This window comes from Terrapene carolina, unplaced genomic scaffold (genome assembly GCF_002925995.2).
Source record: "Terrapene carolina triunguis isolate 2854851 unplaced genomic scaffold, T_m_triunguis-2.0 Scaffold212, whole genome shotgun sequence".
Classification (NCBI taxonomy): Eukaryota; Metazoa; Chordata; order Testudines; family Emydidae; genus Terrapene; species Terrapene triunguis.
The window spans coordinates 5,645,367-5,659,389 of record NW_020664563.1 but is presented as its reverse complement, the minus strand read 5'-3'; the positions used below and the strand labels follow the sequence as shown (position 1 = coordinate 5,659,389).

General features: G+C 43.0%; 1 protein-coding gene across 1 annotated transcript in view; it reads left to right on the top strand.

Moving 5' to 3' along the window:
* The window catches only part of LOC112107412 (protein PRRC2C), a 112,921-nt gene that overhangs the window by 31,352 nt on the left and 67,546 nt on the right, over positions 1-14,023 (top strand). The window contains exons 5-12 of the mRNA XM_026656194.1: positions 4,111-4,248; positions 7,268-7,509; positions 8,238-8,317; positions 9,895-10,025; positions 10,113-10,203; positions 10,539-10,686; positions 11,858-11,938; positions 13,624-14,023. The exon at positions 13,624-14,023 is cut by the window's right edge and continues 174 nt beyond it. Coding sequence (XP_026511979.1) covers positions 4,111-4,248; positions 7,268-7,509; positions 8,238-8,317; positions 9,895-10,025; positions 10,113-10,203; positions 10,539-10,686; positions 11,858-11,938; positions 13,624-14,023 — 1,311 coding nt within the window. The remainder of the gene's footprint in view (positions 1-4,110; positions 4,249-7,267; positions 7,510-8,237; positions 8,318-9,894; positions 10,026-10,112; positions 10,204-10,538; positions 10,687-11,857; positions 11,939-13,623) is intronic.

Genomic DNA, 14,023 nt, shown 5'->3' with positions numbered 1-14,023 from the left:
GAAGTTTAGTAACTGCAGTTCAAACAGCATATCTCCTACAAGATGGTTTTTTCCACTTGTTGCTGTATAGCTCTTGCAGTATTTTTAAAGCCAAAGAGTATTGACTCAAGTAGTTTTCCTGGGAAAGAATTAATAGTGGTGGTTTTTTCTTACACTATGAAAGAAATGGTAGATTGTCCAGGAATGTGAATCTTAAGTTCTTCAGCATTTTTCATTACTATTCTAGGATAAAAGTTTGACCTTTTACTATCAGTAATTGACCAGAGAAATAACACACTTTTATTAGACAATGAATCAGGAAGCAATTTTGTTTACAACACAGAAAATAAGTCATGATCCCTTTTATTGGCTTAATTTTGAGAGATGTGCTTGTAAGCCTCTTCTGACTGAATAACAGATTTGGTTGCAGCATTGTGGTGATCTGTCTTTGTCCAAACCATCCTCATAGTGTGAACTTACTCTGAAAGATCAATGGAAATAACTTCTGAGCCTCTGATATTGTAGGCATAGACATGGTTTTTGCATGTTTTAATGTATTCTTGTGCATAAGGTCTTTGGATGCTGTATTGTGGGGCAAATATTAGGATCAAGTTGGCAATTCTAGATTGTTGGCATCCCACTGCCCTTCCTAAAGTTTAATATGGCATCCATCCTTGAATATAGGAAATCTCTCACTCCAAAACTAGATCTGATACAGTAACTCCTCACTTAAAGTCGTCCCGGTTAACGTTGTTGTTTTTTTGTTACACTGCTGATCAATTAGAGAACATGCTCATTTAAAGTTCATAGAATCATAGACTTTAAGGTCAGAAGGGACCATTATGATCATCTAGTCTGACCTCCTGCACAGTGCAGGCCACAGAATCTCACCCACCCACTCCTGTATCAAACCTGTGTCTGAGCCATTGAAGTCCTCAAATCATGGTTTAAAGACTTCAGGGTGCAGAGAATCTTCCAGCAAGTGACCTGTGTAATGCTCCCTTATAACATTGTTTAGCAGTCGCCTACTTTGTCCACTGTTTGCAGAAAGAGGAGCCCACTGGAGCTAGCTGGTGGGGGCTTGGAACCAGGGTGGACCGGCAGCCCTCCATCAACTCCCCGCTCCCCTAAGTTCCCTGTGCGGCAGCCGTCCAGCAGGCTATCAATTGCTGGCAGTTCAGCTGTCACCCCCCACCCCCCCACTGCCATGTACTGCTCCTGTCCTCTGCCTTGGAACTGCTCCCAGGAGCCTCCTGCTTGCTGTGCAAGGGAGGGGGGAGGAAAGGGGTGCTAATGTCAGGGTGTCCCCCTCCCCCCTGCTCCTGCCCCCCACTTACCCCATCTCCATAGAAGCGGGGACGACAGGGCTCAGGAAGGAGGAAGCTTTCTGGCAGCAGCGGCTGTCTCAACTTGCTGATCTACTTAAAAAGGCAATGTACTTAGAGTGAGGTCAGTGTACTTAAAGGGCAATGCTCATGTCTCCCCTCCCTCCTTTTGTGCTGTCTTGTAGAGTGTGAGGCTACATTAACAACAATGTGTTAACCCTTGAGGGCTCAGTCGAGTGCTAGTTCATCATTTAGCCAGTAAGGCATTCCCTGGGAAATATCCCACCCTTTTCCACCCTCTGACTTCACCACCTCAACCAAGCTTCATAATCATCATTGCTGTGTATAGTATTAAATCGTTTGTTTAAAACACACACATAGATATAGATATAGTCTTTTGTCTGATGAAAAAAATTTCCCTGGAACATAGCCCCTTCCCCCTATTTACATTAATTCTTATGGGGAAAGTGGATTCACTTAACATCGTTTCGCTTAAAGTCGCATTTTTCAAGAACATAACTACAACGTTAAGCGAGGAGTTACTGTAGTTTGTCTTGCGTGAGTGTCCTGTGAGTGGGATAAGATCTGACTCATACTGGGTTACACATCACCCTTCTGCAGTAAAACCTTCTTCTTTGAGGTGGCACAGGAATTAGACTATGCTTGGTGACTTCGAGATGCATACAGATGATGTCTGTTTGAATTTAGTTAATGATTTTATAGCTGTCTTGAGAACTAAATCAGATGGTTGTCTCATCTCATGCAACTAGCCACGATATGGTGTTTGGACAGGAAGTTGATATTTTGGGGAATAGGGAAATTATACTTTTTGTCTTGGACTGATTCCAATATCCTTCAGTTTGAGATTGCAGATGAACCTGCCATACAAGTTATGAACTTATATTTCCGGCCTGTTCTTGGTTGATGGAACTTGTGCATTTCTAGCTGTCTCTTGGGGAGAATAAAATTCAGCTGACTGATCCTTCATGATATAATAGGTTTTTTTTCTTGTCTGTTGATAAGTGTTCCTTAAATTCCCTCTCCACAGCTCCATTCTTGTCTCTCGCTATGTTTTATGTTTATAATGTGAAAAATTAACTAAGAAGGAAAGACTTCTAGAGCTCAGAAGCTTTGTGCAATGCCTGACCAGTTGCAGCATATCTTTAGATCTTGTTGTGTAGGAGATAAAGAAAAATGTAGTTGTCTCAACACCATCTTTAAAGTCTCTAACAGCTGAAATGTTCACTAGCTGACAGTGGTTATTTCAGGTTGACTCCACTTGATTTGATTGTCAAGTTTATCACTAAGGAAACTGTTACTTTGCAGACAGAATCGCTTGATTCAGACTTTATGGTCACACAGGCAGTATTTTGAAGATGCATAAACATTTCCCACCACCACCTCCCAAATCCTGCTTACTGTAAGACATCCTGGAAAAGTTGCTTTTGCCTCATAGGAGCAGCTGTATGAAGTGACTTCTACTGCCTGCCACTCGCTGTTAGCAGTAGGAAATGTCTTCTCAGTAATAGCAGGGCTTCCAGAGACCCCAATCTGCTGACCCCCATGATAAAGCTTAAAAAAAATATATATATTCATCTTGGCAAAGTGAGGATTGGTTATACCAGAGCTTTCAAGATCCCCAAACGGTTAATCATGGGGGGAAATGTTGGGTGTTTGCCCTCTTTCCTTGTTTGTATAAAGAAAGCATGAAAGATTCTTTTGAGAACTTTGGTTTGTGCTTCATTCTTACCTCACAACATCAAGAATATAGTCTTATCTTCCCTTCAGAACAAAAAGGGGCTCCTTGGAGGACCAGAGAATGATTGCAAGCTTTCTTTACCTTCAGCTGAAGGGTTGGGGATTTGTAAACATTCAAAGATCTGTCCTTCTAACTTGTTTTGACAAAGAAAAAGGTTTAAACAGTTTGACTAAAAGTCACTTCCGTTCTCAATTAAACTTCATTTCCTTGGCATTTGGAATGTTATAGTCCTACTAGATCTGCAGTTCATATCATCTTATACATAACCAAGAAAGATTATCTTAATTTCCAATTTTAAATTTTTGTTTTAAGTAAAATCTATCTACGGCTTCTTTACATATCATAAAGCAAAATGGCACAAACACTTCCCCCCCCCCCCCCCCCCCCCCTTTGCAGTTAATTTTAAGCTAGCCTCCATGCTCAATTTTACTGAACTATTTTCTTGAGGAAGCTAGTTAGAAAGTACCTAACATCCTAAAAATTTCCCTTCTGAAGGTTTAGTGTTACCATACTAATTTTTGGTAGAGTTCTTCCAAGAGGATCTTAAGCTTAAAGTTTATTGTGATCACTGTTGTTAACTCAACCACAGGTTGTTTCTTAAACATGCTACCTTAAACTAAGCCAAGAGTAGTGTTTGCGTACTCCAGAAGTAGCTAATTCAAGAAGCTGGCATTCATGATGTTGAGAAATTGCTTATTCAAGCTGTCCCCATGTGACATAATACCAGTTAATATTTTAGGTAGTTCAAATGATCCATTATTGCTATTCTAGCACTTTTTATGTCCTCTTATCTTGATCCATCTAACATTATGTACAACAAGAAAGTAAATTGGCTCAGTGGATTTAACTACTCCTGGTATTCAGTAGTGAATATGGAATTTCACAAACGATTATTTTAAACTTGGATGAAATACGCAGTTTTGTTTTATTTGAAAAATAGTATAGCTTTTTAAAGTAAAACTTTATGGTTGGCAAGCTATAGGGTCCTATTTTCTAAACTATATTCATTATTGAAACTTGTAACACTGTTTTGTTGTAATTGTCTAGGTCCAAGTGTCCCGGTAAACAGTTATTTCCAGCAAGAGTTTCCCAGTCTGCAGGCAGCTGGGGATCAGGAAAAGTCAGGGAAAGAGAAAGATGCACCTGAAGAGCCCTATGGACCTGGACCCAGTTTACGGCCACAAAGTAGGTATACCTTAAAAGTCTTGTGAAGATGCATGCCAAATTTTCATTTGTGTAGTGGTGTGAGACTGACTCACTACGGTGCCTCCTGCTGGTTGTGCTGGGAAGGGTGCCTTTTACTAGCGGGGTGTCACTTGCTGTTACTTCCACTTCCTCTACCGTCTCCACCATCTGGACTCGGGTCGCTCCTGGACTGCAGTGTCCTCTTCGGGACACTGCCCTTCGGCTGTGCCCCAGCCCGCTGTCTCCCTCCTTTCTGGGGGCAGGCGGTCCTCAGTCCTTCCACTTGCCTCAGTAGCCAACTGCAGTCTCTAGTCTAGCCCCTGGCTTCAGGGGCAAACTGCAGTCTGGATTTAGGCCACTCTCCTCATTGGCAAGTAGGGGTAAAGGGGAGCAAGGACCCAGGCCTGGCCGCTACTCTGGGTCCCGGCCCAGGGACCCTATAGCTGGCAACCACTTACTGCCCCTCCTCCTATTCCCACTGCCTACTTTCCCTGGGCCACTTCCCCTGTAGCCCTAGCATCTTCCCTGCCCTTACTTCAGGGCCTTAGTCTGGCCATGGTCAGCCAAGAGCTCCCCTATTGTTCCGGTACCCTGCCCAGCACTGCAGTATCTCCAATGCTCCTCAGCAGACAGTCCTTCCCCTTTGCCCTCCAGGAAGAGACTGCCTTTGCTCTACTGAGCAGCCTTTTATATATGGGCTGCTCCAGCAAGCTTTCGCTTGATTGGCTCTTCCAGTGAGCCCTTTCCTGATTGGTGGGGTTCTGCGCAACCTCTCCAAGGCTGCCTTAACCCTTCTCCCCGGTGTAGGGCAGCTGCCCCACCACAATTTGGTATAGGGTTTTACTAAGGATTTCTGGTGTGCACTATGAAATAGATGGAATGTTGTCATTTAGAAGTTCAAACACTCAACAGAAAATTGACAAACGTGAATTGGCCTAAATTCTACATTACATACACTTGCAGATTTGTATGAGCATGTTCTTCCAGATTATATTTTCATACCTGTCTGCCTCAGTATATTGTCAGCTTTTTTGTTTACTCATTTTACTTTTCTTTGAATCTACAACCTTGTGTTTGTCTTACTTAAATATCAGTGTTTACCTTTTACTGAGAGATTACTCTGGGGAAATTTTCACACTTTCACTTCTGTTCCAGCACAATGTCTACATATAGAAATAAGATACATTAATATTTCCCTTAGTCCTAGGCTATGGTTCCCTTCACAGGTTCCCAAACTGTGGTCAACTGTCCACTCATGGTCCAAAGAGTACTTGCTAGTCACATTCAAATGGTGCTGGCACCTTCTTATTTCTAGTTGCTAAATGTCATGACAAATAAAAATACTTTGCTAATATTATTCTCCATGTGAGCAGTTCATGGAGTTGCCAAAGGGTGGCTGGTTACATAAGCACAAATGGGAGGAAGTGTGGTCTGCAGAACTGTGAATGGGAGGAAAGTTGGTCTACAAGATATTCTCTGATAAGATATGGTCCGTACTTTGAAAGTTTGAGACACTCTGACTAAGACTTTAACAAGCTGAACCTCTCTCACCTGCAGAGAGCTAGATGTGGCCAGAACAAATCAAGGCCACACAGCACCTACAGGAGGTTGCTTTCATCTCAGAAGTAGTGTGTGAGTGAGCTGTGTAGCCGCTGGGGCCTGGGAGTCGGGAACCACACCTTTGATTCCAGCAATACTGTTCCTTACAGTAAAACAAAGTGACTTTTTTTTCTTCTCCACTTAAAATTCATCATCCTTGTCCCAATCAAATGATCATGGGAAGTATTTTCTGTACTGTATCTGCCACCTGTGCAGCCATTATGTTGGTGTAGTAGGGCACTTAAATTGGTGGGACAAGGCTGTAGTGTGTACACTGACATAATTAGGTCCATATAAGGCAGATTAGGTGGATCTAAATGTAGTGTAAACCAGGCCTGAGGCAGGTAGTAGTCAGAAAAAGGGATTTTGGCTTCCATAGCTCCTTTAAACCATTCTCCCCTTTCCCTTAGCATTCACATCTCCATTTTTTTCCTACCTGTCTTCTATACACCCGCCACTGGTACCTCTGACTGAAGCAGTATATTTGATCAGAATCTAAGCTGGTTTGCGGGTGAAGAATAAACCAGCAAGGAGTGGGAGAAAGTAGGAAAATTTGCCTTGCCTGGCTAATGTTCCAGTCTCAATTTCTTCTGCATAGTCTTCATGGATTTTTTGCTAGATCTCCATGTTTCTTTGAGGACAGCTCTTATAGCTAGTGCTTCCTGTCCACCCCTTTGTATAACAGATGGTGGAATCTGTCTGGGAGCTTCTAGATACACCTCTACCCCAATATAACACGACCCGATATAACACGAATTCGGATATAATGCGGTAAAGCAGTGCTCCGGCCAGGGGCGGCGCTGCACACTCTGGTGGATCAAAACAAGTTCGATATAACGCGGTAAGATTTTTTTGGCTCCCGAGGACAGCGTTATATAGGGGTAGAGGTGTACCTGGATTCTGCCTAGAAAACTGAAGAAACTCTACATACAGCATTCTGCATTCCATGGCTTTTGACCTGTGCCACTCAAAAGTGGATTACTCCATGGCTTCCACTTGACACTGTCTCTCTTCAGGGACCTCTTAGACCTCAAGTTGCTATAGCAATCTACTTTAATCTACACACTGAGATCTTGGGGGGAAATAATTTTATATCAGTACCAGCACAGATACCCCTCCTAAGTCATCCCATAAGCTGTGGAGCGTAGAGCAGGCTAGCCAGTTTAAATTTCATTGCTGGAAGTTCTCAGAGAAGAGCAATCTGGAGATGGGCTGAGGAGGAATGGGAACCAACAATCCCTTTATCTGCAGTGGCTGCCACCTGCCTGAATAACAGACTACAAGGCATGTTCCTCATTTGCACTGGTGTTGCTACATCACAGAAAACAATTGGATAAGAAGTGTTATTTACTTTGTTACAAATCAGAAGCTTATTTAAAGTTGTGCTTGTCTTTCTCCCCTACTGGTTCCTTCCATGCAGATGTTGCTAGTTGGAGAGAAGGTGGAGTTAAGAATCTCAACACCCCAAATTCTCCAACTGATCAAGAAGTTAAGCCTCTTGGCCAAGAAGATGGTAGTGCAACAGGACCAGTAGAACAGAATGATGTCCCCAAGGCAGCAGAGAAAAGGGATATTCGGGTAGCACAGCCACCTCAACCCAAGCTGAATGGTCAGCAACAACCTGCTGTCTCTTCCCAGTACAAAGCAATGATGCCACCCTATGTAAGTAACTGCTGTATCTTATATAAGTATCGGTGTGAGTGGTTGACTCAATAGGATACTAGCATTAGATAGTTAACCTGAAACATCTTCTTCCTTCTCTGGGGTACTTATTGGCTTGGTTTCTAAATGGTGCACAAATCGAGAAAAAAAAGTTAACTCTTTTTGTTCTTCTTTGTACAGAGGTTTTGGGACTGTGTGGGTTTTTCTTCCTCTTCTCTTCCCATTAAGGTGGTTTATAGGTGCTATTCCTAGGGGAAAGCTTGCACACCTCCTTTTCCAAGAGCAAGTTCTATTGACATTAAAGCCAGCCCCAGCCTTCTGGCAGGAGGTTACTTGGTTTGTAATTTAGTCTCATACTGCCTGATCTTCCTATTAGACCATATCTTTCCTATGGAAAGAGAATCTGGTGTGCAGCCACAGCTGATATCCACTGACAAGCATTAATGTATATGGAGCCCTGTCATGACTCCATCTGTCTTTAGTTTCAACATGTCATGCAGGGCAACTACCTACCTTTAAGTGAAGGAATTGTAATTTGTGAGCTCAACCCACTATTTAAGTCTCCTTGGATTGTAAGACAGAATCTCCTTGGATTGTAAGACAGAATCTCTTTCTTTCATAAGGGCTTCTGTAGTAGTGGCATTGGCAGTTCTAATGAAGCTATATTTTTAAATCAGTTTTTCCTATATCTAAAAGCCAGTTTGGTAATTTTTGGCTTCCTTTCCTAGATGTTTAATCAATATCCTAGAATGGCATATCCTGCAATGCAGGGTCCCAGCAGGTTCCCTACTTCATCTGAGGCTAGCAGGTAATAACTTTCATAAATACTAGAATTGCATGAGTAGTGACCAAATATATGTCACTATATAAAACCATGGTGCCCCCACACCTTGAATACTGTGTCCAGTTCTGGTCAGTCCATCTCAGAAAGGATATAGTGGATCTGGAAAAGATTCAGAGAAGAGCATTGAAGATGATCAGGAGTTTAGAATGGCTTCTATACAAGGAGAAACTAAAAAGATTAGGATTGTTCAGCTAAGAAAAGAGACACCTGTAGGGAGATATGAGAGAGATCTATAAAATCATGAATGGTGTGGAAAAAGTGAATAGAGAAGTATCGTTTACCCTTTCCCACAATATATCTGTTAGCCAAGATGGTCAGGGATGCAACCCTAAAGCTCTGAGTGCCAGAAGAGGGGAGGGGGAAGATGGGATGAATCCTTCCAACTGACCTGTTCTGTATACTCCCCCTGAATCTCTGGTACTGGCCATTGTTGGACACCATATATTGGGCTAGATGGACCATTAATCTGACCCAGAAGGGCAGCTCTTTGTTTTGTGTGATAAAAGCAGGGCTGCATATACAATCTAGCACGGGGGTGGGCAAACTACGGCCTGCGAGCCACATTCGGCCTGCCAGCTGTTTTTATCCAGCCCTCGAGCTCCCGCTGGGGGCTGGGGTCTGGGGCTTGCCCCGCTCCAGCCAGAGAGCAGGGTTGGGGGCTGCTCCATGCGGCTCCCAGAAGCAGCAGCATGGCCCCCCCTCCAGCTCCTACGCATAGGGGCAGCCAGGGGGCTCTGCTCTGCACGGCCAATGGGAGCTGCAGGAGCAGTGCCTGTGGACGGGACAGCGTGCAGAGCTGCCTGGCCACACCTCCGCATAGGAGCCGGAGAAGAGACATGCCGCTTCTTCCGCGAGCTGCTTGAGGTAAGTGCCGCCCGGAGCCTGCACCCCTGAGCCTCCCCCCACACCCCAACCTTCTGCCCCAGCCATGATCCCCCTCCCGCCCTCTGAACCCCTTAATCCCAGCCCGGAGCACCTTTCTACACCCCAAAATCATCCCGGAGCCCCCTCCTGCACCCTTAACTCTTCATTTCTGATCAATATAAACTTCATTCTCCCCTTCCAAGAGATTAAAAAATCACTGAATGACAGTTTCAATCTAGAGAACCCTTTTTCAGTATTTATAAACACCAAAACAGTATTTACTCACCTTGTAATGGTGCTTTGTGTGAGATGCACAAATAAGAAGGGAGACCCAGGGCCCTTTCACTCAGTTTTCCCCATTATAAAACTACTTGATTCAGAAATATTCCTCCTTCCCTTTTTTTTGACGTTCACAAATAATAACTGATTGTTTAATCAGTAATTATACATAAAATAATACAGAATGTGCTAAACATGGCTAAGTAGTATAAACTTTGTGCCTCTGCTAATAAGGGAAAAGCAGTAATGTGTACTTAAAATAGCCTATTGCTTTAGTCTTCAACTACAAATTAATCTTTTATATAGTGATTTTAAAGATCTTAGTTGCTATCGTGGGGAGAGCAGATATTGCTGTATAAACTGATTTTTGTTTTGTTTGCATTCTCCCTTTGTTCTAGAGGCCCACGGGGAAGAGGGCCCTCTTGGTGCTCAGAACCCGTCGAGCGTCCGTCCATCCTTAGTGCTAGTGAACTCAAGGAACTTGATAAATTTGATAATCTGGATGCTGAAGCTGATGAAGGCTGGGCTGGTGAGAACATTGAACCTATGAAGACTCTTGCTCTTTGCATGCTGAACACTTTTAATATATTAATCTGAATTTTTGCTCCTATGATAGGTGCTCAGAGTGAAGTAGATTACACCGAGCAGTTGAACTTCAGCGATGATGATGAGCAAGGAAGTAATCAGAAAGATAAAAGGGAAAGCAGGTAATTTGATGTTCCAAGCCTTCTGAGCTGCCACACGTGTAGGTCATGCTCTAATGTAGGTGGAAAACTTCTTTGGGACAGTTCAGTGGACCATCAGTGCTGACAACTTAGTTTCTCAAATGATGAATTGATTGGGGTCTCCTGGCATTAATGTAACATAAAACAATCAGTATTGAGGCCCCATTGTGTGAGATGCTATGTGTACATGTAGTAAAAGGACAGTCCTTGCCCTGTAGAGCTTGCAGTCTAAAAATGGCAGAAAGTGGGAGAAAAGAAGTATTACTGAAAGTGTACTCAAAACAGACCCTCAGTTTGATTTATTTTTTTATATGCAGTGATGAACATATGCCTTCAAAAGACTCTGAGAGCCCTGATGGACAGAAAGAAGCAGAAGAACGGTCTAGCAGTAAATCCTCTACCCAGGCTCCTCCACAGTCACCAGGAGCCAGAGGTCCCTATGGCAAAAGCACTCAATTTGACCAGGTTTGTTTTTGTTTTATTTTCTCTTACCTGTGCCTTGAGAATCCTTTCTGTGGATTCTTCCCCATTCTTCCTCCCTAGACACTTCGAAAGTCTTAAGTTATTGCCATTAAAACATATGCTTTTACCAAAGTTACCACAGGGTGCTATGAAGTCACTTTTACTTGCTGTGTTTGTTTTATCCTTATTGTAACTGCTCAGTGGCAGCCACTGTGATATCATGACATCTCTACCTGAGTAGGTCTGCTTTGTGTCCTTCAAAAAGTGTCAGCTCTGTAACTAAAACAGCAAGTGCAGTCTGCAACATGCTTCCTTTTTCCAATACTTCAGGAGCAAGTTTTGTTTTTCCCTGAATAGCCAATTCAAGCTTCTTTGATGGATATCAAAAACTTCATTTTAGTTCTTCTCACTGCACTCTATTTGTCAAGATTTTTTAACTTTCCTTGAGCTTGTTACAGCATGCTGCTAGATTGGGCCAGTGGGAGAAAAGAACTTTTGCTCAGCTTGCTTCTAAATAGAGCCCTTTCAGGCAACCTGTCTTGGAGAGACACAGACACAGACTCTGTAGAAACGCAACACTTCAGGGCTTCTATTTTGTAATTGACCCCATAGCACAGAGAGATCTGCAAGTGCATAATGTAGGTTCTGCCCAGGTCCCAACTGGAGATGTACTCTTTAGTATTGTTTTTCAGGGAAGTAAGTTCTGGCTTTGTCTGAGAATTTCACTGAAAAGGTAAACTTTTCCCCCCTCCTTTCACCAGTTACAGTGAAGACAGGGAAGCCTGAAATGTGCATCAAATAAACCTTACTTAATCCAAGTTTTACTTAATATATTTAATTTTAATTTTGGGGGGGGGGGGGGGGGGGAAGGCACTTAAAATCTTTCAGGAATTGTCACTTATCTGAATTATAGAAAGCATATGGGATTTTTTTCAGTGTTAAATCCAAATTCTGCTCCTTGGATATATGACTGTTACTTTGCCCTTGAACATAAAAGTGAAAACTACTTTGTTGCCTTTCTGTATTTGTATCTAAACTTCTTCACAGAACTCAGATGGTCCACGTTGACATGGTTAAACGCAGCAGGAAACCAGTCTCTATTTAGAGGATCTGCAAGACTGACCATACATTCCATTAAGCTAGTTACTCCAACACTGTTTTCTTTGTTCAATAGGAGCGGGGTCTGACACCAGCACAGTCTTCTGTACATGAGAGGGGCGGTTCTGCACTTCATCCAAAATCTATTCCTCAACCGGTAGGAGAAGACAGAAGATCTGATTTACATTGGAGAATCTTGATTCCCAGTGTCAAGTGCTTAACTGTATCAGAGAGAATTTGAGGGGGAGAATTAACAGACTGTATGCTCCACCTGTAAGGAAGAAAGATTATAATAGTATTAGGCATTTTGTGTTATGATCAACAAGAATGATGCAGAATTTATTATTTCTATTAGAGTAGCTTCTAGTTGCCAATAATTGAAAATTGTTGCTAGACACTCTACAAAGTAAAGTAATAAACAGTCCCTGCCCCAAAGGTCTTAGTTTAAATAGACAAGACAAAAACTCAGGGAAAGGGATGTAACACAAAAATAGAGGGAACAGAGTGGTGGCTTGCAAATGTTGTATGTTTCATGATGGTTAGTTTTTTACACATGGGTGAGGAGGGATTAATTCAGTGGGTGAAGCTTTATGTGGAGACTAGCTCAATGGAATACCAAGGGGAAGGAGAAGAGACTGAAAGTAGGAGTGGAGTGCAGCTGAGGTGAAGATATTGAGAGGAAAAACATGAAGGGATTAGCGCAAACAGCACAGAAAAGAATGTCCAGTGTGTAAACTGTAGAATGCAGTCTGGCAGCATCAGTGTCTAAGAATCCCTGCTGAGGATGCTTCAGTGTCTGCTCCTGCTGGCTTAAGTTTCTCTGGCTCCTGCCTAGAATTTTTTCCCCAGTGGTGCTTTGTGGATCTTACATACTCCCAAAGGAGATTTCAGGGGCAGCCTTTTGCACAGTTTTACATCTGGCTGTTGCTGTGGGAGAAGGGGTGCCCCGGCCAGGCCCAATCTTTATCTCCCTTTCTTTCCATTCAGATGTGTACGCCTTCATTTATTTTCAGCTGAAATAAAATCACTGGTGATCCCCAGCAAGTTTTGCAGTACAGTGCTTGTTAGATTACCTGAAATCCAGTTCTTTCAACACCCCCATTGTGGCTTACACACCCACATTTTTTGTTAAAAATAAATGGCTATGAGTAAAAATTTGTGAAAGCGGGTATCAAAATTAATTAAATGCACCAGCCGAAACTTTTAAGGCAATAATTCTCAACTTTTCTCTAATCGTGGGTCCCAGAATCTAATAACTCCTGAGGTTCTTGAGGGAACTTCGGACAGTGGTAAAATTATTTTCCTGTCTTTTTCATCCACACCCTCTGCCCAGCTGCTAGGAGTGGTGGGACAGCTCCATGTCTCCAATTCTTGCTGCAGGAGTGAGTGGGGGTTCAGGGATTCTGAAACATTGTTTCCCACTCTTCCTGATTTCACAAGTAGCAGTCACTGCTCTCGGGGTCGCGAGCTATCAGCCTCCACCCCAAACCCTGCTTTGCCTCCAGCATTTATAATGGTGTTAAATATATTGTGTTTTTAATTTATAAGGAGGGTCGCATTCAGAGACTTGCTATGTGAATGGGGTCACTAGTACAAAAGTTTTAAAAACACTGCCCTAAAATCAGAAAAAACAAGAGCACCAGTCAATAGACCTGAATTACAGCAGGAAATTAGGACCAGCCTTATGCCCCACAAACCTGCTAGCAACTCACAGGTTGGGTGGTTCTGTTTTGAAGGTGCCAGTCAAATACGGATTACCTGCATATTGTTATATATAGCCAGGTGGTTTGAATACTAAAGATTTGCTTGATATGTACTACATTACTAATATTAATTTTACAGCCTCCACCTCCAGATCGCCAGGCAGGACCTGGAAGACAGGGCCCCTTACCCCCTAAACTGGTACCAGATGAAGATGAAATTTGGAAGCAGAGACGACGACAACAAGCAGAAATTTCAGCAGCAGTGGAGAGAGCCCGTAAGCGGCGAGAGGAGGAGGAGCGAAGAATGGAAGAACAAAGAAAAGCAGCTTGTGCTGAGAAGCTAAAACGGTTAAATGAGAAATTTGGCTGCGTGACCAAACCATCCCGGGAAGACCCTCTGAAGGAGAGGGAAAGGGAGAGAGAGAAGGAGAGGGAGAGGGAAAGGGAGAGAGAGAAGGAGAGGGAAAGGGAGAGGGAAAAAGAAAAGGAGAGGGAACAGGAGAAGGAGAGAGAAGAGAGAGAAAAGGAGGAGAAAGCAA